At 37.3% G+C, this 26,600-nt stretch overlaps 4 protein-coding genes across 4 annotated transcripts in view; all 4 read right to left on the bottom strand.

Annotated features, from left to right (window-relative positions):
* Positions 1 to 46: 46 nt before the first annotated feature.
* Positions 47 to 3,806, bottom strand: LOC106905986 (cathepsin L2-like). Its single transcript, XM_014971056.2, has 7 exons — positions 3,194 to 3,806; positions 2,825 to 2,947; positions 2,538 to 2,687; positions 1,290 to 1,514; positions 1,027 to 1,195; positions 484 to 586; positions 47 to 355 (listed from the first exon to the last, which is right to left on the bottom strand). Exons 1-7 carry the CDS (start codon positions 3,314 to 3,316, stop codon positions 253 to 255), a joined length of 996 nt encoding a protein of 331 aa, XP_014826542.2. The 5' UTR covers positions 3,317 to 3,806; the 3' UTR covers positions 47 to 252.
* A 3,393-nt stretch (positions 3,807 to 7,199) lies between these two features.
* On the bottom strand, positions 7,200 to 10,835 carry LOC106905989 (procathepsin L-like). The gene is made up of 7 exons (XM_014971058.2): positions 10,472 to 10,835; positions 10,103 to 10,225; positions 9,816 to 9,965; positions 8,652 to 8,876; positions 8,382 to 8,550; positions 7,638 to 7,740; positions 7,200 to 7,509 (listed from the first exon to the last, which is right to left on the bottom strand). Exons 1-7 carry the CDS (start codon positions 10,592 to 10,594, stop codon positions 7,407 to 7,409), a joined length of 996 nt encoding a protein of 331 aa, XP_014826544.2. The 5' UTR covers positions 10,595 to 10,835; the 3' UTR covers positions 7,200 to 7,406.
* A 2,959-nt stretch (positions 10,836 to 13,794) lies between these two features.
* LOC106905985 (procathepsin L-like) lies at positions 13,795 to 19,599 on the bottom strand. Its single transcript, XM_014971054.2, has 8 exons — positions 19,474 to 19,599; positions 18,104 to 18,238; positions 17,906 to 18,028; positions 17,108 to 17,260; positions 15,831 to 16,055; positions 15,150 to 15,315; positions 14,951 to 15,068; positions 13,795 to 14,205 (listed from the first exon to the last, which is right to left on the bottom strand). The coding sequence occupies exons 2-8, from the start codon at positions 18,224 to 18,226 to the stop codon at positions 14,106 to 14,108; spliced, it is 1,008 nt and encodes a 335-aa protein (XP_014826540.1). The 5' UTR covers positions 18,227 to 18,238; positions 19,474 to 19,599; the 3' UTR covers positions 13,795 to 14,105.
* A 6,785-nt stretch (positions 19,600 to 26,384) lies between these two features.
* The window catches only part of dapk1 (death-associated protein kinase 1), a 69,534-nt gene continuing 69,318 nt past the window's right edge, over positions 26,385 to 26,600 (bottom strand). Inside the window, exon 26 of the mRNA XM_014971052.2 lies at positions 26,385 to 26,600. This exon is cut by the window's right edge and continues 6,296 nt beyond it. The gene's annotated coding sequence lies outside the window, so the exon portion shown is untranslated.

Raw genomic sequence — 26,600 nt, 5'->3', positions numbered from 1 at the left:
GTTGTTGAAATGTGCTACAAATAAGATGAATTGATTGATATAACAAGGGTTTCAGGTCTTTTATTGATTACTGCAAAAGCTGAAAATGATCATAAAACCAGCAAGTGTTAGTAAGTCAGTAAGCAGCAGAACTATGCAGCTTATGGGTTACATATGCATGAGCATGTTTACATAAATCATCTCCTGTTAATAAGAAAGCACAACTTTGAGACTTTATTTTCTTTTGCCCTCAGGAGTAAAAGGAAATGTTGTTTAGAGGATGACAGGAAAACTGGCATCTGTTGCAATGCCACAGTTGTTATTCCTGTCTTTAGCCATGTGGATGTAGCCGTTGTTGCCCCAGTTTTCACTCCAGCTGCAAAGAAAAAACATATCTGAATGACTTCTGGTGAAAATAAACAGTTGCTAAAGGAATAATACACCTTAAAATATGAGATTCAGAAATTAATCGTTAAAGGAAGTAATGTTATAGATGTTGCTGACCTGTTCTTCACGATCCAGTAATCCTGATCAGAGTAGCCGTAACCCACCAGCAGGACGCCGTGGTTCAGCCGCTCAGAGCTGCAGTTCTCTTCATAGTAGACGCCTAAAATACAGAGAGAGTCATGTTATAAAACCTGACAGCTAATGGGTTCAGATTCAGAGGGAGCCTCGTGTTCACGTCCATCAGAAATCATGCATTTGTTTTTGAAATGACAGTGTCTTCAGTCAGAGGCTTCTACGGATTTGCTGTAACACAGACTGGTACAAGAGATCTTTCCTGCCAGCAGTCATCACTATTTACAAAAACTCTTTGAAGAATCTGAAATAATGTGATTTACAACAACATTTAATTTCCCTTTGGGATCAATAAAGTAATTTTGAGTTTGAATTGTAAAAGTGATACATTGTAACTCTTACATTGTTACATTAATTATTATTATGAAACAATGTAAAGGCACTATACAGTAAATCAATCAGCTGAATCAGAGTAGATTTAGCCAACGTTGTGGACGCCACTGGATCAGAGATCTAGAGCAGAACTACCTGACTGGTAAAACTGGAAGGAATCATGACTGGCATCTATGGAAACAGAAATTGGCCCCATGGTGGCGACGGCCTCCATCAGGTCTTCCTCACTGCCACTGGGAATGGAAGCGTAGCCGTCGACAAAGATGGCGTTGTAGGACGCATTGTAGAAGCACTGCAGGTTGTCCTGAAGGTCAAAGAAGAGAAGTTAGAGTGATAAAACGTCAAGCAGGAGACAACATGATGCACAACTTCCTCCATATGATTAAGTATTAACATACCTTTGCCTGGTACGGGTACGATTCTTCAGAGTCCAGACCACCGTTTTCATGAACATACTGAAACGCCATTTTAGCCCAACCACCATTACAGCCCTTGTTGCCCAGATATCTAGAACAGTCCATCAAGTTCTGTTCGCTCAGCGAAACCAGCCTGCGAGTCGCCCTGAACAGCTGGCCCTCTAGACAGCCAGTGGCGCTGAAGGCCCAACAGGAAGCACAACGGGCCTGAAGACAGCAGGAAAGAAGAGCCTGTCAGGGTCCAGAGCTGTGGATGTGTAACTACAAACCCACTGGCTGCAGGATGAACCCCTGCCTCCTGAGACACCCAAAAATGTAGCTTTTCCTTTTAAAGTATTTTACTGTGGGCAATAGCTGCGTTTCCATTGACCACAGAACTGAGGAAATAGAAATTACGAAAGTAAATTTGCTTAATGGAGACACACCAGTTTTGAAAAAAAAAAAAAAAATCACCTTTTTGGATAAAAAAATCTGTTCAAAGCACTTTAACTGCCTTGCTGCTGAAAAAAATGCTATAAATAAACTTTCTTCTAAAAAGGTTTTTTTGCTAAAATGAGGTGGTTTTTCAGCCACATCAAATGTATTTTACAGAACTGCAATGGAATCACACAAGTCGTGATCAACAGCCGAATGTTGCTTCTGGTGGAAACGATGAAGAAGACGACAGGAAGTAGAAAGAGATTGATGGTTTGTTTTTGATGTTTTTGGTCAGTGTGCAGCTAGCTCCACTGTGGCTTATCATAGTTGTGTGTCATTCTAACATGTTGAAACTGTTGCTCTTCTGCAAAATCATGGACTACAATTTCCTCAAATTCCCACTTATATATGCGCACAAGTAGGCGGGGCCTGTCCCTCCAGCAGTTGAATAAAATGCCGACGTCTCTCTTCTGGCGGCTGATAGACGATGAGCGCTAGCACCATGTCTGACTTAAAATATAATGTCATGTAGCTGTTTACATCTTTTGTTGCCATGGTTTTTTATTGCATGAACAAGCTTATTCACGCGTGACTTTAATTTAATGATTTATTATTGCTGCCTTCAACTTGGGATTGTCATGACTGAAAAACTGGTATAACACTGATCTACAGTAAGCTGGTTGGTTTCAGCAAGTGTTGATACACGTTGAGGTGGTGGAGTGGAAAATATGTACTCAGACAAGTCAGATGAAGTTAGACAACTCACAACTTGCCAAGAAAAATGTTTATTTTAGAGAAAACAGATCATGTTACCTGGTTCTTGACGGGTGTTACGTATCCTTCTGTCCTCCAGTCCACAGACGCAGGGACGTTCAGGAAGCTGGACTTCTTGAAAAGGGTCCCAACCTGCAGCTCTGCTTTCGGTTTGTAGCCATGCATAATCTGACTGAACTCCTCCTTAGTCTGTTGGAAATGTTTTAGTGAGTAGAACAGGCTACAAAAAAAATAAAAAAATAAGTGTTTTAATTGGCAAACCACTCCATTACTCTGGGAGTTCCTCAGGGTTGTGTGCTTGGACCCATAGTTTTGTGTTGCCTCACCATGTCTGCGAAGTGGTTCATGCCCTGCCAGTAGGAGTGTTTCCCCATGGAGTGCTCCAGGTTGTGCAGCTCGATCTTCTTCAGGTTCTTCTCCCACACCATCCGCCTCCAGCCTTCCTCTTTCTGCATGAACACAAACATTCAATCAGCTGTTTCTGGTCAAAAAATCACTAAAAGGGTCAAAATTAGAGCAATTCATAGAATGGACAATGCTATTGTAAGAGATTTTATTAAAATGGGAGGATTAGATTTGTCTCTCTAGCAGGACGGTATATGTTAACATCTGGATAAAATGTCAGACTTCAGGTCAAGCATTTAGTGCCTCTGTTGCATTTTATGTCAGTTTTGCTGTTGATCGGCTCTGTTTACCTGGTGGTAGGTTTTGTTGTACCGGTTCATCCACAGCTCCCAGTGCTGATCCAGCTGTGGGTCTCGACTCGGAGCTGACAGCACTTCACTCATGCAGAACGTCATAACAACTAAATGCAGCATTGTTCCCACTTTCAGCTGGAAGAGATAAATAAAAACACATCAAAAGAGCTGGATAAATATAGGATGTAGGACTTCTGGCAGCATAGGTAAATTATTAAGCTGTAAAATTATGATTTCACTCATGAAGGTAAAATAAAGTATCCAAACCAGCCTGGCTTGTTAAACAGTGAATTAACTTTGATTAACCAGAAATTTCACCTGCAGAATCAATAAATGACTAAAACAGAACCAATCTGACAACATGAAGTTGGCAAAATATCTATTTCAATCAGAGAAAATGTACAAATGTTAACTTGTCTTTGTTTTTTATTTTTATCCAAACTTATAGATTGAACTCTATTATTAAGCCTTTGAAAAGCAAATCCAATGAATTACTTTACAATTAATCCAAAAAATAATCAACAGATCAGTTTATCACTATATTGATGTGAAGTAAAGCAGAAAAGGCTGAAATTTCCACATGTTGATGTATTTTTTAGATGAATCTTCTGCTAAATGATCAACGTTCACTAAAGGAATAATATGTTGTTGCCTAAAATGTACGGAAATGTAAAAGTATTATTACCTGAACACTTTTATGTTTTAGTTAGTGGAAACTTGGACAGGTTCCAGTTTTTGGATTTGTTCCCTGAAAGAAAAAAAGCCTCAAACTAAGTTATTTAATATAGAAGATCATAATTTCTTCAAGCTCAGACATGCAGCTATATTCTTCTTTCAGTTCTAGATCACAGCAAACCACAATTTAATGCCAACAGTTTAAAAAGTAATGAATATAACAATTTAAATTTAAAATAATTTTGCTTCTTTTGGAAAACTAAATCAGTTTTACTGATTTTAACTTGTTGCTATCAAATCAAACATTTAAACCTTTCAGGTTTTACAATTATTTACATTCAACCTCAAACTTATTCGTTAAATAAAGATAAAGCCAAAATGGAAACGTTGGTAAAAGATGATCTCTGTGTATGTTTGTTGGGAAGGAAACCAAAAACTTGTAACATTATAAATCCACCAAATTGCACAGAAACAGCAGCTTCCTCTTAATAAAGGAAGCTGCCATTTATTCAAGAAGAAATTAGCAAAAATACAATAAAAAGTCTTGTTGAATGTTGTTTTTGTGTTATGAAATAGAATTAATGGTAGAAAAACTTTATGTTCTAAGAAAAGCATTAAAGGTTGGAACAAGTTATGGAGAGAAAAGGCAGTTGATCCTGCAGGAAAGAAAAATGTCTCCATCCTTAGACCTGAAACATCTCTACAGTGAAAATGTTCAACAACATAATAAAAAAGAAAAATAAAGTTGATCATAAAGCTGAAAATTGAGGTAAAACCTTTGAAACTTACTGTGATTTTTTTCCTGTTGATGGAGGAGAAGCAGAGGACCGATTCCTTTCTCCTTCAAGGAGCATAAAGTTTTTAAAGACCAGATTCACTTCGGTGTGAAAGCGTTGAGCTTTCTGATTGGTCCATTTGTCCAGGTGGTCAAGGTGTCTCCAGGTGATGTGACTCCTGCCTCTGAAGAGCTGCTGAACAAGACACATATGGCTGCTTCAGAATATATATATATATATATATATATATATATATATATATATATATATATATATATATATATATAGAGAGAGAGAGAGAGAGAGATCTACTCATTTTTAAACGAGTAGATCAATTAATAAATTTATTAATAATAAATATTAATAGATGATTAATTAATTTATTAATAATAAATATTAATAAATTATTAATTAGTTTTTAAATTATTTAATAATTTAAAAATACATTTTTTTAAATAAAATAAAATGAATTAATTTGTCAAACATTTAAAATCAAAGAAAAAATAAAATAGAAAATTTTTCTTGCCTTATTTTGACTGGAATACATTTTGAAACTGATTACTCTCCAACAAGAATATACATTTGTAAAGAGATGCAGCACATTTTCTGTATTATTTTTACTTTTCCTGCATATGAGTGAGCCTGGCTAACTGCCATGGCTGATGTCATCGATCTGATCGAAAATAAAATGGTAGATTGCAAAGAATAAAACAATGGAACACATGCTAAGATTTTAACAAACTACTTCAAATTTTAATCAGCTAACATGAAATTTGATTAGTGGTTTTAAAAAATATGACTGATATTTCATTAAAATAATGGTCAATAGTGTCAAATGCCTTACATAGATTCTTATTGGAAGCTAAAATATGCAACTTGACACGCTACTGGCTGGCGTTTTCAAAGTAGCCAATCCCGGAGAGGCATTTATTTTCCTCTGCGCTGATTGGCTGAACTCTGGAAAGCGGAAATAAAGAAGACCGACGATCCTAGCTGCCGTCCGCGTTAAAGCTAAGGTGGTTTCCGTTGTAGGTATTAATGCATATTAAGGTATATTTTGTATTTTAACTATTAAAATATGTAGTTTTCAACATTTTCAGAGGTGGTCGGAAGTATTTTAACTATTTTTAACTACTCGTTTTCGTGAGCGATGGTTTCTAATGCACAGATATCAGGCTCCCATGTATTGTTCATATTTATAAAAATCTAAAAATATCAGTACATCTCACCTAGTATGGAGCTGATTTATTTTATATTGAAGTATATCCTTTTGCAAAACATGCATTATTTCAAAAATAATAATAATAAAAAAGTCTAAATTGAAACAAAACAATCCCAAAAACATAAGAAGTGTAAACTTATGTTTAAGATCCAAGATTTACACATTACCTTTTCTGTTAATATTTTCCTATTTGGTTCATTTCAATAAAATCTTGCAAGTTTAGTTTGTGTAAATAAAAATAACTGTTTAGAATTTTTATTTAAAAACTTGAGCCCTAATTGCTTTCAACTTGACAGTCTTGGCACTCATGGGAATGTTTGGGCACCACTAGCGTTCACAATACCTCATATTTGTATAGCAGTCACTGACTGCTTTCTGTAAACCACAGAAATATCACCACTAAAGAATCTGGGTGTATCCAAACATACTGGAAAGTTAGGTGGAAGGAAATAATGTGGGAGAAAAATGGTCAACAGCAATTTAATTTGGTAATCAAGATCCCAGAGTCTGAAGAGGCCCAGAGCCCACGTTGCTTGGAATCGAAAGTGAAGTTTCTACAGTCAGTGATGATTTGGGAAGCCATGACACCTGCTGGCTCAGGTGAGCAAAACGAACCCCAATCTAGGTTTAAAGTAATCCATTTATGATGTTAACAATGTAAGTATAACTATAAAACCTGTGACTTTAAAATAACTATCAGGCAAAGTTATCAGTTAGGATGAGAGAGAGCAGGATAAGCTGTTCCAGTTTTCATTATTTATTTTCTCACTTGTTCTTTAATAAAGGTTTCTTTGAATGAGAATGAAAGCATTTTATGTCCACTTTGTTACATATGTTGATAGAAAATTCAGACAATTTTAGGGTTTAGTGAAATACTTTTATTTGATGGCGTTTTGCATTATTTACCTAATTTCTGCAACTAACTTGAGGAGAAATATATAAACAAAATGAAAAGCATTTTTCTTTAACTTAAGCCTTAATGCTTAGTTTAATTAACAAGAAGTATTTAACCCAGAAGAAACAGCACTGCTACATTACTCTAAAAATGATGTAAAATCTTGTACACCTATCAAGTGAGGTGTACAAGAAAAACATAATTCTACAATTTTATATTTTCCTCAGCCTGTTTTTGTGCAGATACATGTTACTGCAAGCTCAGCTAGTCTCTGGAGACACTGACTGAAAAGTGTGACTTCTGTTACTGTGTCAGATTTAAGACACCCAGTTAATGTAAAGCACTTTGAACTGTCTTGTTGTTGAAATGTGCTGGACAAAAACTGGACTGGTTGATATAACAAGGGTTTCAGGTCTTTTATTGATTACTGCAAAAGCTGGAAATGATCATAAAACCAGCAAGTGTTAGAAAGTCAGTAAGCAGCAGAACTATATAATGTATGCATGGTTACATAAATCATGCATATATTATATACATGAACGTGTTTGCATAAATCATTGCACAATCTCCTGTTAATTAAAAAGTACAACTTTGAGACTTTATTTTCATTCTTTTGCCCTCAGGAGTAAAAGGAAATGTTGTTTAGAGGATGACAGGAAAACTGGCATCTGTTGCAATGCCACAGTTGTTATTCCTGTCTTTAGCCATGTGGATGTAGCCGTTGTTACCCCAGTTTTCACTCCAGCTGCAAAGAAAAAACATATCTGAATGACTTCTGGTGAAAATAAACAGTTGCTAAAGGAATAATACACCTTAAAATATGAGATTCAGAAATTAATCGTTAAAGGAAGTAATGTTATAGATGTTGCTGACCTGTTCTTCACGATCCAGTAATCCTGATCAGAGTAGCCGTAACCCACCAGGAGGACGGCATGATTCAGCCACTCAGTACTGCAGTTCTCTTCATAGTAGACGCCTAAAATACAGAGAGAGTCATGTTATAAAACCTGACAGCTAATGGGTTCAGATTCAGAGGGAGCCTCGTGTTCACGTCCATCAGAAATCATGTTTCCAATGACAATGTGTTACACTGTAAAAGTTATAGATTGTAAATTAATGTAGCAATGTAAAAGTTTCACAATGCAAAAGTAACACTTATGTTACATTGACTTATAATGTAACAATACTAGTGTTTCAATGTAAATGTATCACATCGTAAAGATTACATTGTAAGTAACATGTTGTAAATCAATGTAAAAATGCTACATTGTTACACTTATGTTAAATTGTAACAAAACAAAAGCATTACATTGTAAATCCATGTTAAGCTGTAAACGATATTCTTACATTGTAAACCAATGTAACAATGTTGTTACATCCAGTTCAAAAATATATTTTCAGGCTGAAGAGTAGCTTTAGCTGGTCAAATTTGGCCAACATCGTAAACATTGTGGACGCCCCGGGCAAAAATTTAGAAAAGCGGTTCCCAAAGGTTTTGATAACATGGCTGCCCAGGTTCCCCTTTGCAAACCCACAGACAATGCTACAAAATATTTAGAAACATTGAATTTTCCATTTTTTCTCACTTTGAAAAACACCAATTTAGAGCAGACTTACCTGACTGGTAAAACTGGAAGGAATCATGACTGGCATCTATAGCAACAGAAATTGGCCCCATGGTGGCGACGGCCTCCATCAGGTCTTCCTCACTGCCACTGGGAATGGAAGCGTAGCCGTCGACCATGATGGCGTTGTAGGACGCATTGTAGAAGCACTGCAGGTTGTCCTGAAGGTCAAAGAAGAGAAGCTGAATTTAATGTTGGATGAACTTAAAGAGGTGACGTGATCCATAGCTTTTTTTTTTCATCTGTAACTGTATTAAGGGACCTTTGCCTGGTACGGGTACGATTCTTCAGAGTCCAGACCACCATTTTCATGAACATACTGAAACGCCAACTTTTCCATACCACCGTTACAGCCCTTGTTGCCCAGATATCTAGAGCAGTCCATCAAGTTCTGTTCACTCAGCGAAACCAGCCTGTGAGTCGCCCTGAACAGCTGGCCCTCTAGACAGCCAGTGGCGCTGAAGGCCCAACAGGAAGCACAACGGGCCTGAAGACAGCAGGAAAGAAGAGCCTGTCAGGGTCCATTAATGGGGACAAATATTCCCAGTACTCAGAGTTCAATGATGACAAATGGTAGAGTTGAAACCGGGTCCAAATCTTTGGACATGCAACTCGGCCTGTCACTGTGAAAAACGATAATATAGTTTCTTTGAGATCATTTTCAAGTAATATAATGGTAATAATGGAAGAAGATATTCTCAAAGATCAATAAACTTTAAATTCTAATCAACATTTAACTCTGAAACTGGAAGGTATTTTAAATATCCAAAATGAATAAACAAAACAACAGAATCAACATATTGTAAAGTCTGTGAAAATACATTTGTCTTTCAAAACAAACAGTCCAAAGAACCAGACTGAAGACTTTTATCATCCAGCTTTTAGTAGAAATAGAGAACCCACCCCGCCCCCGATAAATCATATACATGGAAATTATTGAGCTCATTTGAATTTATCATGTAATTAATTGATTTATTGCTTATTGCGACAGGGCTATATGCTACTACCAGTACAACCCTCCAGTTACAGGATGAACTCCTACCTCCTGAACTATCACTCATAAAAAAATGGCTTTTACTTTTGGAGTAATGACGCATTTTACTGCACAGTGACACAATTATTGGAAACATGTTTAAATGTTAAACATGAAAAACCAAAACTAAACAGAACATAGGATACAAAGACTCTTCTTGAAATAAATAAACCTTCTACTTGGGATTGTCATGTCTTGGATGACTGAGAATCTGTACATCTAAAGTATTGTTTGCTTTACCATGATCTCCAATAAACCAGTTGGTTTCAGCAAGTGTTGATACACGTTGAGGTGGTGGAGTGGAAAATATGTACTCAGACAAGTCAGATGAATTCAGACAACTCACAACTTGCCAAGAAAAATGTTTATTTTAGAGAAAACAGATCATGTTACCTGGTCCTTGACGGGTGTTACGTATCCTTCTGTCCTCCAGTCCACAGACGCAGGGACGTTCAGGAAGCTGGACTTCTTGAAAAGGGTCCCAACATGAGGCTCTGCTTTCGGTTTGTAGCCGTGCATAATCTGACTGAACTCCTCCTTAGTCTGTTGGAAATGTTTTAGTGAGTAGAACAGGCTACAAAAAAAATAAAAAAATAAGTGTTTTAATTGGCAAACCACTCCATTACTCTTGGAGTTCCTCAGGGTTGTGTGCTTGGACCCATAGTTTTGTGTTGCCTCACCATGTCTGCGAAGTGGTTCATGCCCTGCCGGTAGGAGTGTTTCCCCATGGAGTGCTCCAGGTTGTGCAGCTCGATCTTCTTCAGGTTCTTCTCCCACACCATCCGCCTCCAGCCTTCCTCTTTCTGCATGAACACAAACATTCAATCAGCTGTTTCTGGTCAAAAAATCACTAAAAGGGTCAAAATTAGAGCAATTCATAGAATGGACAATGCTATTGTAAGAGATTTTATTAAAATGGGAGGATTAGATTTGTCTCTCTAGCAGGACGGTATATGTTAACATCTGGATAAAATGTCAGACTTCAGGTCAAGCATTTAGTGCCTCTGTTGCATTTTATGTCAGTTTTGTTGTTGATCGGCTCTGTTTACCTGGTGGTAGGTTTTGTTGTACCGGTTCATCCACAGCTCCCAGTGCTGATCCAGCTGTGGGTCTCGACTCGGAGCTGACAGCACTTCACTCATGCAGAACGTCATAACAACTAAATGCAGCATTGTTCCCACTTTCAGCTGGAAGAGATAAATAAAAACACATCAAAAGAGCTGGATAAATATAGGATGTAGGACTTCTGGCAGCATAGGTAAATTATTAAGCTGTAAAATTATGATTTCACTCATGAAGGTAAAATAAAGTATCCAAACCAGCCTGGCTTGTTAAACAGTGAATTAACTTTGATTAACCAGAAATTTCACCTGCAGAATCAATAAATGACTAAAACAGAACCAATCTGACAACATGAAGTTGGCAAAATATCTATTTCAATCAGAGAAAATGTACAAATGTTAACTTGTCTTTGTTTTTTATTTTTATTTTATAGATTGAACTCTACTAACAGTTGATCACTATATTGATGTGAAGTAAAGCAGAAAAGGCTGAAATTTCCACATGTTGATGTATTTTTTAGATGAATCTTCTGCTAAATTATCAACGTTCACTAATGGAATAATATGTTGTTGCCTTTTATGCAATAAAATGTACGGAAATGTAAAAGTATTATTACCTGAACACTTTTATGTTTTAGTTAGTGGAAACTTGGACAGGTTCCAGTTTTTGGATTTGTTACCTGAAAGAAAAAAAGCCTCAAACTAAGTTATTTAATATAGAAGATCATAATTTCTTCAAGCTCAGACATGCAGCTATATTCTTCTTTCAGTTCTAGATCACAGCAAACCACAATTTAATGCCAACAGTTTAAAAAGTAATGAATATAACAATTTAAATTTAAAATAATTTTGCTTCTTTTGGAAAACTAAATCAGTTTTACTGATTTTAACTTGTTGCTATCAAATCAAACATTTAAACCTTTCAGGTTTTACAATTATTTACATTCAACCTCAAACTTATTCGTTAAATAAAGATAAAGCCAAAATGGAAACGTTGGTAAAAGATGATCTCTGTGTATGTTTGTTGGGAAGGAAACCAAAAACTTGTAACATTATAAATCCACCAAATTGCACAGAAACGGCAGCTTCCTCTTAATAAAGGAAGCTGCCATTTATTCAAGAAGAAATGAGCAAAAACACAATAAAAAGTCTTGTTGAATGTTGTTTTTGTGTTATGAAATAGAATTAATGGTAGAAAAACTTTATGTTCTAAGAAAAGCATTAAAGGTTGGAACAAGTTATGGAGAGAAAAGGCAGTTGATCCTGCAGGAAAGAAAAATGTCTCCATCCTTAGACCTGAAACATCTCTACAGTGAAAATGTTCAACAACATAATAAAAAACAAAAATAAAGTTGATCATAAAGCTGAAAGTTGAGGTAAAACCTTTGAAACTTACTGTGATTTTTTTCCTGTTGATGGAGGAGAAGCAGAGGACCGATTCCTTTCTCCTTCAAGGAGCATAAAGGTTTTAAAGACCAAATTCACTTCGGTGTGAAAGCGTTGAGCTTTCTGATTGGTCCATTTGTCCAGGTGGTCAAGGTGTCTCCAGGTGATGTGACTCCTGCCTCTGAAGAGCTGCTGAACAAGACACATATGGCTGCTTCAGAATATATATATATATATATATATATATATATATATATATATATATATATATATATATATATATATATATATATATATATATATATATATATATATATATATATATATATATATATAGTTTTTAAATTATTTAATAATTTAAAAATACATTTTTTAAATAAAATAAAATGAATTAATTTGTCAAACATTTAAAATCAAAGAAAAAAATAAAATAGAAAATTTTTCTTGCCTTATTTTGACTGGAATACATTTTGAAACTGATTACTCTCGGCGGGTCACGTGTGGCCACAAGGAAAACAAACAATGCGTGTTGACGTCACAGAATTACAGAGTTTAATCCAATATAAGACAATGCATAAACTTACACCAGAAACTGCAGAACAACGGAGACATACATTCATTTACCTGACATAAATGGAAAGAAGGAGAAAAGAAAAGAAAAGACGTGCAAAGACATCTCTGGAGAGTTGCAAGAGCAAATCTGATTTGTTACTTCTGTGTAGAAAGTTTTATAGTAAAAGGCGTATTCTTATCTTTAATTTATTCAAATAAGGCGTATCTTTGCTCATCCAACCAGGAGCTATCTCTGACCCTCTCTGACCCTCTCTGACCCTCTCTCAAGCCAGAAACCCCTGCCGTGTTTACAGCCTTTCACAGATGAGTGTGAAAAGCTACAACTTCCACTGTGTTGTTTTCCCACAGACAAAAGGCAGTTCAAACGATCCTAGCAAACCATCTGCTGGAACTACAGGTAACAATAGGCCAGAATAAGTTACTGATTTAAAACCACAATTTAGGCCATTTGAATCAGGACATGTTAAGTTTTAAAACTAGCTTATTTCAAATTTTATTTTCTCAACAATTTAAATTGATACAAACCAATCCTCAAAAAGTAAGAACTGTAATATTTAATCTTACAATTAATATCTAAGATTTACTGTTAGGTAAATTGTATTATCAACTATTTCTTATACTTTTGTTCTTACCTTATGTACTCTTGTTTAGTCATGTCTTTTAAGAAATGCTTCTGTATTGTTAATCACTGATTTCCTCTCAGAGGGCCTCTCTGATGAAGAGCAGTGACAGCAGTTCTTCACAGAACGCCCTGCTTTGACCTCTTAGCTGTTAAACCATGGCCATGAAGATGTACAACTTGCTTTTTGACCCCGTGTCAGGAACTGGAGAATCTAGGTTAAGATTGTGTTAGTGATAATCATTGGCGCTGTAACTTGTGATGAAGTGTTTTTCCCTCCCTTTAGAGTTACAGCGCTCTCTGTGATCAGGGATCCTAAAGACAAGAAGAGAAGCAGGCAAATGTGCTTCAGAGCAGCAGATTTGTAACTGAAAGCACATCTCTGTTCTCACGAGTATTCAGAATCTAACTCTCGTCTTTCCAATGTTATTAGGTGTCAATTTTTCTGCTAATATTTGACTATTTAGTTCATTTCAATCTTGCAAGTTTAGTTTGAGTAGATAAAAGTAAATGTTTAGAATTTTTATTTTAAAAATTTGAGCCCTACTTGCTTTCAACCCAGTCTTGACCCCCACAGAAATGCTTGGGCACCACTAGCGTTCACAATACCTCATATTTGTCCGGCAGTCACCCATCATAAGGAGTGTAAACCACAGAAATGACTGCTAAATAATCTGGGTGTATCCAAACATACAAGACTGTCTATTAAAAAAAAAATTGAAAAGCACAAGAATTAGTGTTTCACATCTTTAATTGATCATGATAAGTAACAAGAAAATCTGTTTACAATGATGACCAAAGCAAGTATTAAATCACTTCCAGAGTAGCACAGACATATTTACAGAGAATAAAACTACAATTTTTAAGACAGAAAATTAAAATAAAGTGGCGTAGAACCAGGCCATAAAACGGCTCCTTTTCCCTAAAATTACGAGTTCCCTCCTCCTGAAACGCAGCAGAATCTCCTGCTGATGCTTCTGTCCGACCGAAGCTTCGTCTTCAGCCAAACTGTTTCAATAAAAACCCTGATGCGGCGTGCAGCCGTCACACCAGCGGGTAGCTGGCTGCCGTGGCGATGCCGCAGTGGTTCTTCCTGTCTTTGGCCATGTAGACGTAGCCTTTGTCGCCCCAGCCTTCACCCCAGCTGCAAAAGAAAGAAAAACACAATCAGTCAAACAGTTCAAGTTTATCCAGTCGGGTTGAATGTTCAGCAAACGTAGAGCTACCAATGATTATTTTAGTCACTGATTAATTGGAAGTCTACAGATTTTTCATTTTAAAACATAAAAAGAATGAAATTTCTTCCCAGAAGCTCAGCCATTTCTGCCTGACTTAATGTAGAGCAGATCATTTGTTGAACAAAACGAACAGCGTATTAAGGTCACTGAAGTTAGAAAAAGTGTAAATTTCTGCCAAAACACTCAGTTTTTTTTTTTTAGATTGATCTCAAACTTTACAGGAAAACCAGAACATTTCAGAAAAGTGGAAATTTGTCAGGAAATAACTTTCTAGTTATTTCTAGAAAATTTTAGATTAACCTCAAGATTTTTTTTGCAAATTTTTGACTTGTGAAACTCAGAATCTTCCAAGTCTTTTTTACAAAATTACTGAGATTTATCTAAAAAAAAAAGTGTTTTTTTCCTTTCAATTTACCTTATGGAGCACAGAAGTAAATTTAAATCGAGTAAATTTACTCGATTTGAAGTGGCCTGTAAAAAATTTACTTTCACAGAATGTGACCCAGTTGAAGCTAAAACTGCAATTTGAGTTCTAGGTAGAAAATATCTGTGTTCTTTCAACAACTGGTCATTTTTGAGCCAGTTTACTCCAGTTAGCGATCAAGTCGATTACTAAATTAGTTGATTGTTTCAATGATCGACTAATCGGACCTGTTCTTGACGATCCAGTACTTCTTGCCATCCACGTCTTGTCCCTGGAAACCGTATCCCACCACCAGGACGCCGTGGTCCAGCTCCTCGCTGCTGCACTCCTTCTCATAGTAGATCCCTAAAATTAAGATATTAAGACCAGTCAAGCGGTGGGATCCAGACCTGTTACCGTAGCTTCTCATGCCAACACCAGACTGACCTGACTTGTAGAACTGGAAGGACTCATGACCGGCGTCTATCGCCACGGAGATGGGTCCGACGGCGGCCACAGCCTTCATCAGAGCGTGCTCACTGCCGCTGGGGATGTCCACGAAGCCGGTGTCGTTGGCGGCACTGAACTTGGGGTCGTAGTGGCACTGGCCATCCTGAAACGCAGAGCAACGTGAGGACGTGGCGCAGGAAGGGACAGAAATTTGCTATTTTGACCCACCTAAGAGTTAAAGTAGAACTTCACCAGATGCTCAAATTCTCATTACTACTTCAGTCTCGTAATGAAAAAAAAAAGGAAATCCTAATATTTGGTTATAGAGTTGACCTGAATCATGATAAATTATCCCAGTAATTGCAACAACTATTGTTCTTTTAAGACCATTTTCATTTAATTCATTTCTTATTGTGTAATATTGCAAGTTTGCTCTCTCAAAGACCAATAAACTTTAATTTTGCTACACTTAACTCTGGAAAAGGAACATTTTAAATATCCAAAACAAATTGACCAAAAATACACAGCAGAAACATTAAATAATAGATTATGAAATCTCTTTACAAAATTAAATAGATAGAGTCCAAATAAATAGAAGCTGCAACACAAGATGGCTACCAAGAACACACTCAAACTAAATGGAGCCAGTTTTCATGGTTTTAGTGGGAGGAGGCGTACCGTTCCCTGGTAGGGGTACGAGTCCTCCGAGTCCAGGCCTTTGTTGTCCTTGACGTACTGGAAGGCCTGGTCCATCAGGCCGCCGTTGCAGCCTTCGTTGCCCTCGTCTTTGGAGCAGTCCACCAGGTTCTGCTCGCTCAGCGACACCAGCTGGCCCGTCTTCTTGTACTCCTGGCCCTCCAGGGCACCGGTGGCGCTGAAGGCCCAGCAGGAGCCACACTGACCCTGAGGGAGAGGAAGAGGAGCAGGAGGAAGATGTCAGGACAGACTTCTTTAGATTTAAAGAGAAACGATCCAGAGTCACAGCTTCAGTTGTTATAGCTGGGAACTAAAGATCAGGATGAACTCTGACCTGAACCTTCAGAGCCACATAAAGACAGTTAGAAAGTCTGGCTTCTATCAGCTGAAGGACACTTCCAGGATTAGGACTGATGTCTAACATCTACAGAAACTCATCCAGGCATTTATCTTTAAATCACAGGTTACTGCAGCAGTGTCTTCACAGGTCAGAGGATTTACTACACATCTGGAATAAAGTATCCATCCATTTTCCAACTCCCTGTCCCTTGTGGGGTCAGGAGGGCTGCTGGTGCCCATCTCCAGGGAACGTTTCAGGCGGGGTCACCTGGACAGGCTGCCAGTCTGTCGCAGGGCAATGGAATAAACTAGAAAACTGTGAAACAGTCGAAACACTGTAGACTAAAACCCCAACCGTTTTGCTTTGCTAGCATTGTCCATTTTGGGTCCGTTAGCGCTGTGTGCTAGCTTTTAGCGCCTTTTGTTTCACTATGACCATGTTAAAAAAAAAAAAAAAAAAAACTAGAGTGTACAATGTTGCCTACACCTGGTTGCCGTGGCGCCAGTCAGTTTGTTTCTGCAAACCCTGTCAGTGTATGCAGTGGGGTTGGGAGAACAAGCTGTGCAGCATAAAGATAATCCACACACCACCCAAACGGCCACCTTATCGCCGCCTGCAGGCAAAACTTCAGAGGACAGAGTCTTTTTACTCTGTCCTCTGTAAAGGGTAAAGAGTCTTTTTAACGTTGCAGCTAAGAGGCTGCAGCGTTTAAAGGAAAAGGCCAACTGCAACTGTTTTACCGTTTCTACCAACTATAAGCTGCCTACATTACCCTGCAAACATTTTTATTTAAAGACATTTTGAGAGTCTTTAGATGACTAAATGGTATCTTAGTAAAATATTTTCTTTTATTCCATTTTTAAACATCCAAACCCGTTTGCAGGAGAAAATGAGCTGAATTTTAAACATTAGTAGTTACCTGGTCCTTTATGGGGGTGACGTAGCCCTGCTCCCTCCAGTCCAGCGAACGTGGAGCCACCAGGAAGCTGGGCTCCAGGAACAGCGACCCCTTCACCTTCCTGTTCGCGTTGTGTTTGTAGCCGTTCATGATCTGCCTGAACTCCTCGTGAGTCTGTGAGGAAAAGTCAGAGTGAAACATGCAGCGTGAACCTGAAGCCTGATAAGGCAATCAGAGGCTTCGTTTTATTGACAAATCATTCAATTATTCTACAGTGAAGCAATAAATAAACTAACAAGCTTGATCATTTCTATTTGAACAACAATCACTAAATATTTTTGAAAAATTCTGCACTTTTGCCTGTTTTCTTTGTCCAAGATGAAGAATTTATATTTCTTGAGATGCAAATGGTCATTTTGATTATTTTAGACATTCAGAATGTTTTCCAGTTCGGCCAGCCGATAAATTGTCCCAGTATAAGTTTTATTTCCACAATAAGGTGGAAACACCACAACACACAAAACCATAAATTAAATGCATTGTGATGCCCTAAACAAAACTGCCCTTCAAAAAAAATAAAAAATAAAAAGATGGAGCTCATTTTATCATGATTAACTGCTTTTTGTGACGGACTTTGTTCCAGTGTTAAAAATTATTTCAGTTGAAAATGGTCTCAAACAATTTAATTGCAACAGTTTATATGCAATTTTGTTATGAGGTTGTTTTGATTAATTTTTTAAGTCTGTGCTTAAGCAAAAATAAACACTTTAGGCTGAGCATGAGTTCAGCACGTTATAAAACCCAACATCTGTGCCTCACCATGTCTCCGAAGTGGTTCATGCCCAGGAGGTAGGAGTGTTTCCCCATGGAGTGCTCCAGGTTGTGCATCTCGATCTTCTTCAGGTTTTTCTCCCACACCATCCGCCTCCAGCCCTCCTCCCTCTTTGGAAAACAAAAATCCAAGTTTTTATTTTTCATTCTGGAGATAAAAACACAAACGCCTTAAAAACACCCTACCTCATGGTATTTTTTACTGTGCCAGCTCTTCCACAGGTTCCAGTGCTCGTCCAGCTGTGGGTCCAGACTGGGGGCCGACAGGACGGCGCTGAGGCTCAACGTTAACACAACCAGAGGCAGCATGGCACCGGCTTCCTGCAGTAAACAACACAGCTGGATCAGGTTTCAGAGCTGCAGAGGGGAGGTGGAGACGCTGGGCAGGCCACGCCTCACTACGGGGAAAACAGCTACACATGCAGGCAGTTAACACTGGTTTGTCACGAACAGCTCAGAAATTCACAGGAAACTTCCCTATGCAAATTCCTGGCATTAGTCACACTGAAGTTGGTATGCGATTTAGACTAAAAGGGCTATTTTCACGTTTGGTAAAAGTTTATAATCAGAGCAGCTTTCAGCCCACATATCTCGACTATTAGATGAACTTCTCTGAAACTACAAAACACCTTTAACATGATTTTGTAGAACTGTAATAACTGAAGAGGTAATTTAGTTATTTCAATCAGGTGTGTTGGTCTGGAGTTTGTCACCCTGTATGAGGCAATCACCAGATCAGTTTGGCCATCTATGCCAGCTTTAGTTAAGATCTAAACCAAAACACGGAGAGAAAGTTTGTATACGAGGATTTAACTTGCGATAAAGCGAGGGGGAAAAAGTGGAATAGTCCTTTAACGACACCGAATCGGAAGCGAACTTCAGTGCTATTCCCAACTACAGGAAAAAACGCCAAGCTAGTAAGGCCAAAAATGCTAATTATGATCTCAAAATGACTTTTCACAAACTCAACGTGTGTGAAATGATAGTAAGAAAAACACCGGTAGTGACTCCTTATTTGGCGGGTTTCCAGGTTTTAACGGAGCAGGATTCTGGCTTTCATGCCAACAACAAGCCGATCCTGGTTGTTGTTTTTTTGCACAGTCACGGGATCTGCTGCCCGGGCAGAGAGCCAGGAAACACCAAGCAGCTCCAAACTAGGAAAACGAAACAGAAAACCAAAACTGGAACCGGCGCATAGCGGCTCAATTCAACCCGATCCCATTGATAATGTTCTGATGAATAAAACAAGCAAAGACGAGAATCAAACAATGGCGGATGTGGAAGGAAAGCAGCTGGGACGGCGACAAAACCAGCCGAATAACAAAATACGTTAGGCTGTAACAATACAACGACATTTAATTTTTTTTTTCTAATTTAGAGAACAAATACCGATAAACTTTTTTAAATAGACAATTTACACATGCAAACTGGTGCTCTGTTTACAAGAAACATAAAACCATCACATAAATTCCCTATAACTACAAAACCCAGATTTTAACCGAAATGTTAAATTAGAAATCTTCAACATTCAAGACACATTAAAAATTGGTTCTTACTGTAAAATCTTCTCTGTAGAAGAGCCAGAAAATATCGCTCTGTTAGCCGAGGGACACTTTATAAAGGCCAAACCGGGAGCCGATCACGTCCCACCGAGCTTTCCGATTGGCCCAAAACTTGTTTGTCCTCAAGGCTGATTGGTTAGTTTCTTGTCGTTCCAATCTAAGCCCCGCCTTCTTGTCCGATGCCCTCATGGAAGCACGTGATTCCCTCCAGGTGGACCGCAGCTGCAAGGAAGCCAAACTTGTTTCTTTTTTAAGGTGATTATTTAATCTAAAACTATATAAAAGCCAATTTTATCCAGCAAATCGTTAGTTAGATTGATCCTCATTCAAAACATCATAATAATTTGCTTCTTTAAACTATTAGATCTAAAATATGCACGGTGAGAAAACTCAATAAGAAGTCATTTTAAAAAGACGCCAATAGGAAAAAAATTTAGATAAAGATGAAACACAAAACCAGCGTCAGGAGCTTTTCTACTTTGTTTCATTTTTATCACTAATAAAATGTCTGGGCTTGGTTTTTCAGGTAAAGCAACAATAAAAGTGATGATAAAAAGTATTTACAACTTATTCCAACTCTTTTTCTGCTGTTAAAGCCTCACAAACACAAACACTGCTCTTAAATAACATACCCATTTCAAAATAGGCTTTGCCATTGATATAGAAAACTGAGGTAGACATTTATGCCCAGCTGTTTTTAATGGGTAAATAAAATCAAGTGCAACACAGTGCCTTTAAAAGTTGACTGAGAAGTAAAATAAAGTCCATCTGTGTGTAATTTCTTATAATATAAAAACAATACAGCTGTACCTCCCTGTGAGGCCTGTGGTAACCTGCAGAGATTCACAGCTGAGGTAGAAAATCACATTTTTGGTCAGATGAGACCAAAAAACGCCACATGTAGAGGAAAGTCTAACCCTGCACATCATTCTGAACTCTGAAATATGGCGCTGGTCTCATTATACTGTGGGGATGCGAGTTAAATAAACTGTATGAATACTTATGATACCACATTAAGAGTCTCCAGATTAGTACTTTGCATTGAGATCTCAGAAACAGATTGATTATCTCCATTTATTCTAAAGTTTTGGGAAGGTTGCCATCAGAAAAAGTTGAAAATTAAGTTTCTGTGAAAAGTTAAGCCTCAAAATGTTGCAAAAGATGCTCAAAAAGCAACTTTTTGAGTCGACTTAGAACAATATGCCTGTTCAAGCCTTGTTTACAGCATCAGGCTTCAGAGTTTCAGATACATTATCGTAGTTTACTATTCCACTGGAGATAATGAAGAGTAAATCTCATGAGCAAGCAGTCACACAATGCATCGCAACATTGATAAATCACTCAAATTGTCACAATTGTTTATGTTTTCCCTCGTGTGTTTGGCTTAAACAAATAGAAAACAAAGTTTTACGTCGCGTAAAACATTCCTCAGCCACAGATCTGCTGAGAACTGCTGGCAAATCAGAGTTAATCAATGCTGATGCTCATGTGACTGATACGGTTGAGAAACAGGCGCTTGGGACTGAACATGTTTTTCATGTTTGGTTCATTTCTCCTGACACATGTTGAGCAAGAACCCTGACTCACGCTCTGCACATCTGCACTTCTGAAGTCTGATTAAAACAAACGATCAGTTTGATCAGGATTAAGGTGAATTAGGGACATCACAGATGGGAAAGAGAGAACATTTCTGTCAAAAACTTTGACATTTTGAGATTAGTCTTATAAATTTTCCAGAAAAAACATGCAACATTTCTGAGTTTGGAAAGTTGAAAATATTCAGAAATTCTGAGCTTGTGGTGCTGTGGTGGTGCAGGGGCAAAGCACGACCCACATATTGAGGTCTCGGGCCTCAAGGCGGTGGTCACAGGTTTGATTCCCAGCCTGGCGACATTTGCTGCATGTCTTCCTCCTGTTTCCTGTTGAACTACCTTCAAATAAAGGCCACTAGAGCCAACGAAACCTTTGAGGAAAAAAATTCTGAGATTAATTTAAGAAATTTTCTAGAAAAAAAATAGGAAATTTCTGAGTTTGAAAAGGTGGAAATTTGCAAGAAACTATTTATAATTTTGAGGTTAATCTCAGAAATTTCCTACAAAAAACTTGGACCTTTCTAAGTTTCAAAAGTCAAACATTTCCAGAAAAAACTCAGAACTTTGAAATTAATCTAAAGGATTTTCAGGAAAAAACGTGGAAATTTCAATTAATAATAACTTAAAAGCAAACATTTTTTAAATGACATAAACTTTTAAAATTGTTGTAGAAGTTTGGTTCTCCAGTTAAATGACTCAAACGGCTTGATGACCTCGATGTATCGCGCCTGGGTTGCTAGGCAACCAGGAGCAAACAGTCAGTTTATCGCTGCGACCCGAACTGTAAATAAAACGGCAACAGGTCAAAACTCAGCTGAAGTCAGCCTGAACAGGGTGGAAAAGGACTTTATTTAATCTGAGTTCATGAAGAAGCTGCAGCCATGACAGAGGGATTAAAGTTATTAAAGTTATTAACAAACTACTGATGTGAAAACACATTAAAAAATTAACAGAGTTTTTAAAAGTGCTGATTTTTTTTAATCCCATTTGAGCTGAAAGTCCCACATGGTCCAAACAAGATCACTTCTGTTTTATTCTAATTACATCTGAGGAAGTTAAATGACATCCAGGTTTTACTCTCACTGTCACAAATAACTTTCTAATCAACAGGGCTCTTTAGCTGAAAAATCTCAACATTTCTGAGATTTTCCTACCAAATTTTTAACTTTTCAGATTCAGAATTTTTTTTTCAGAAAATTTCTGAATCTATAGAATCTGTGGTTGGAAAAATATTCTTGATGAAGTCCAAAGATTTCATCATGAAGTGCCAAAAGAAAGTCAAAAATGTCAAGAGATAGCTGAAAAACTCAGAAGTTTTTAGATTCATTTCAGACATTTTAACAGAAAGTATATTGTAGGAGAACATTGTTGGTCTTAGGATAGAACCCTGTGGAACTCCAGAAGAAGTCGGTACTGAGGAACAGACACATTGAACCGACCGTATCCAGGGTTTAATACCAATAAACTGAACATTTAACATTATGTGGAGTGCAGCTGATCTAAAGCAAGAAGAATGATGGAGAATCTGAAAAAAGGTCGTCATTAAGAACAGGAAGGAGCTTCTGAAATGAAATAATCAGCAGGTGTAGATGTCTGGGTGAGTTGTGCAGATTTCCTCTTTCATTTTCAGCCTTTACACTCAGTCTGCTGAGGTTTCATCTCCCAGCACAGATCTGAAACCACTGACCTTCTTATTTCTATATTTCCAAAATATTTGGTCTAAAAACAACAAAAACAATCATTTAAGCACCAACAACACAGAAACTGATTAGTAAAAGCTTGTTAACGTCTAATGGGTTTATTAGGGCCGTGTTAGTTTTGTCACATGCGTGCAGGACGTGTGATTGTTCCTGGACCTCCTGTGACAGGATGCGCCGCTGAAATTCCTGGCATTTCTCTGCTGACTGCAGCAGATGACTGGACGGCGTTGCTCAAGAACTGATGACTCAGCATTTTCTCCGCTTCCCAGCCGCAACTTCACCCGAGTCTGGAAACCAGATAACTTTATTTTCACATTTACAGTTCAGTTTAAAGGTTTAAATCTTCATCATATTCTTTTTCCAACCTGCTAAAGGGACAGCATTATAGAAGATTAACTTTCCTTTGAGCTTTGCATCATGTTAGGATGTTATTTCCTCATCAAAAACAGACATGGAGTGTCGCTTTGATTCTTCCGTGCATGTTTGAGAAATCCTTTAATCTCCATGGCAACCATTCAGCTGTGCAAATCACCTAGCTGGACCTAGCCCCGCCTTCGAGGATGTAGCTCCTCCTCAGCTCCTTCAGACTAGCCAACAGAAATTAGCAAACACCTGGTGGAACTGCTGGTGTTGTGATGACTTCCTGAAGGCAGAGATTCAGAAAGAGCAGGAGCTTCTTAAAGAGACAGAGACCCAATTTCATGGTGTTAAATTACCAAGTCAAATTTCTTTTTGGCCATATTTTATATATACATTGTTGCTATAAAAGCTGAAGCTCCCATAGTTACTTGATTGTTCTATAAAAAGTCTATGTGGCTTTTTATAGAAAGCCACATAGACTTGGCTTTCTAAGTCCATTTTGCACCCAGGATGCAAAATGGGTGCATTTTGCACCCATTTTGCATCCTGGGTGCATAAAGGAGCGTTATCACAGATCCTTCCTCCCAACAGTTTTAAAAAGTGTTTATGTCTCTGATCATATTGGTACATTTCTGTTATTTGCACAGTTTTATTGTCACTTAAACAGTCTAGTTCCTTTGGTTCAGTTTGCTATTTTTAATAACTGCACAGTATTTTATGTTTCTTAATGCTGTTTTTCATATTTATTTTAATGTTTTATTCTTGTGTAAATCTGCTTGCTTTGATAACTTGTCACTTTGCACCAGAATTTCCTCATTTTGGGACAATAAACAACTTTTCTATTCTATTAAAATAAAATAATCAGTTTTGAGTTTAATGTTTGAAGAAACAACAATAAACATATGAAACTTTAACCAGGGACATTCAGCTTTATGATACAAACATTTAGTTTAAGTCATAAATGATTGGAAAACATGTGACTTTATGTGAGTCAGACGTTTATTTCTACCAGAATCAGGCAGAAAACAACATAATGGTGATTTTTGTGCCGTGTTTCCATCCTGTCTGCACTTTTACAGCTGGTTTCATCTGAAAGCTGTGAACTCAACCACAGGGGAGCATGATTAATAGTTTAATCATTTATTACTGCAAATGTTTTCTGAAAACCAGAATGACTTTAGATTTAATATTTGGCAACAGACATGTAAACAAAAATATATATTTATAGAAGTTACATACTGGAAACAAAACACTTCAGGATCTGGATGCTGAAATGCAACGCAGGTTCATTCCTCCCGTTATGCTGAAGTTTTCTGTGGACATCAGCTGAGACAGAAATGTTTCTTCATGGGATGGATTGTTTAGCAGGTCAGCAGAGAACCAGGAAGAGAAAGCTGTGTGTTTGTTGTTCCTCTAAAGGTGTTTTTACTCACAATGAACTTCCCTTCAGGCATTCGGCTGAGAATGAAACCCGCCCGTTTGACTGTAGAATAAGATCGTTCCCCATCGGCTCGTGGTTCAGTGTTAGAACAAACACAGTCATATGATTTTATATGGACCTAAAAAACAAAAGCATCAACTTCTCACTGCTTCACTGCCTCAAATATTGAGATAATTCTCAAATTTTCTAGAAAAAAAAGTGGAAATTTTTGGGTTTATACAGTCAAAACTTCTAAAAATCAGCAATTTTTAGATTAATCTGAAAAATATTCAAGAAAAAATAAGAAATTTCTTTGCCGGAAAAGCTGAAACATTACTAGAATTTTTTTTAAAGATAAATCACAAACATTTGAGAAAAAACGTGGAAATTTCTGAGTTTGAAAAGTTGAAAATGTTTGACTTTTGGAAATGGTCTGAGTTTAATAAGTCAAAAGTTTTTAACTTTTTAAGTTTTTAAAATTGCTGCAATTAATTAAAAAAATTCTTTATTTTTTTTCTAGCAAAATTTAAACTTTTGGAGCTCAGAAATTGTATCTTTTTTGTCAAAATGTACTCATTTTTCCCTTTTATCTACAACAGTCATAAAATGCTGCCATATGGAACGAGCCCAAATAAAAGCAGAAACCTTCATCAGATCAGATAAATCCTGCTGCTCTGCCACCAACAGCTGCAGTGCAGCATGACGCAGCGGCGGGGCGAGTCCAGACAGAACCGGGCTGGTTGCTCTCATGTGACTACGTGGGCCGGGTCGTCTGACGATGAAGCAGCACAAAGAGGCCAGAGGAGCAAAAATAATGACTATAATAATAACCTGGGGAGGAGCAGCTGTGTGGAGATCCAGAGCCACCAAAACCAGGAGCAAATATTTCACTGGACCAACAACCTGCTGCTGGGAGTTAAAAAACAAAAGAAACCAAACAAAAAAGGACATTTTTTTGTTTTGTTTAATTAGTTAATGGTTCCTGTTCCTGCAGCATCACTGGGAAATTTCTGAGATTCAAAACTCAAAAATTAGCCTGAAAAAAATCAAATTCTTTTAAGAAATTTTTCAGAAAAAAATGGACATTCATGACTTTCAAAAGTTAAAAAAAATTGTAGAAAAAACATAAGATTTTTTCTTAGATTAGTCTAAGAAATATTTGAGAAAAAACTTAGAAATTTTCCAAATTTCAAAAGGCAAAGGAATTTTTTTTCCCCCCAAGATGAATCTCAATTAGCCAATTTTTGACTTTTTATACTCAAATGTTACGGTGATGCTGCAGCAACAAGAACCTTTAAACATTTCTTGGACATATTTAATAAATTTTCCTATTTAAACATTTTACTAAACATTGATAAAAAGCACTAGTTCCACTGGCAGATTATTTCAGCTATAACATGGAAAATGTCTCGTTATAAGTGAAATAATCTGTAGAACTTTTTTAAAATTGATAATATATGATTTAATTAAAGCAAGCACCTATATTTTTCTGAAAAGTCAATTGTAGATTAGTTTTGTCGTATTTCACCTGTTCCAAGATATTTGCGTTGAAATTAGACCAAAACTACTTGGTAACATTTTGTGTTTTGGAAGTGGAGATCAATCTAAAAACGGAGATGGATGTGATCATCCCGGAAAGGGAGGCCATCTTGGGTTTGACCAAGTCTCCATAGCAACTACTGAGGTGAGCGTGGCTAGAAAAAAAATGGCCAAAAAGTTGGAAAAGCATCATTATCCAGATTGCACAGTGGTGATCTGTGATGCTGTGGGGCGTTTCCCTCTGAAGGCTCTGTCACCGTCGCTAAGACAATAAGAATCATTCGAGACGACCCAAAAGGTAATAAAGAATTTATTATAAAATGTATTACACTGTAAAGTGTCAGAAGTAACAAGAACATGGCATTCTCAGACATGCTAAAAGAACAAAACATAAATAGCGACAAAAAGACTTGTGCAATGTGGCGATTAGACCAAAATGTCCCCGTCAAACAGAAACCGTCGATCGTTCCGGTCGAGTCTCAGTTCTCACAACAGAAAAACATTTTGCTC

The sequence above is a fragment of the Poecilia mexicana genome, unplaced genomic scaffold (assembly GCF_051168715.1).
Source record: "Poecilia mexicana isolate PSO_F unplaced genomic scaffold, ASM5116871v1 scaffold_9, whole genome shotgun sequence".
In the NCBI taxonomy this organism is placed as follows: Eukaryota; Metazoa; Chordata; class Actinopteri; order Cyprinodontiformes; family Poeciliidae; genus Poecilia; species Poecilia mexicana.
Note: the sequence above shows the minus strand (reverse complement) of the source record. Positions and strands in the feature narration are given on the sequence as shown.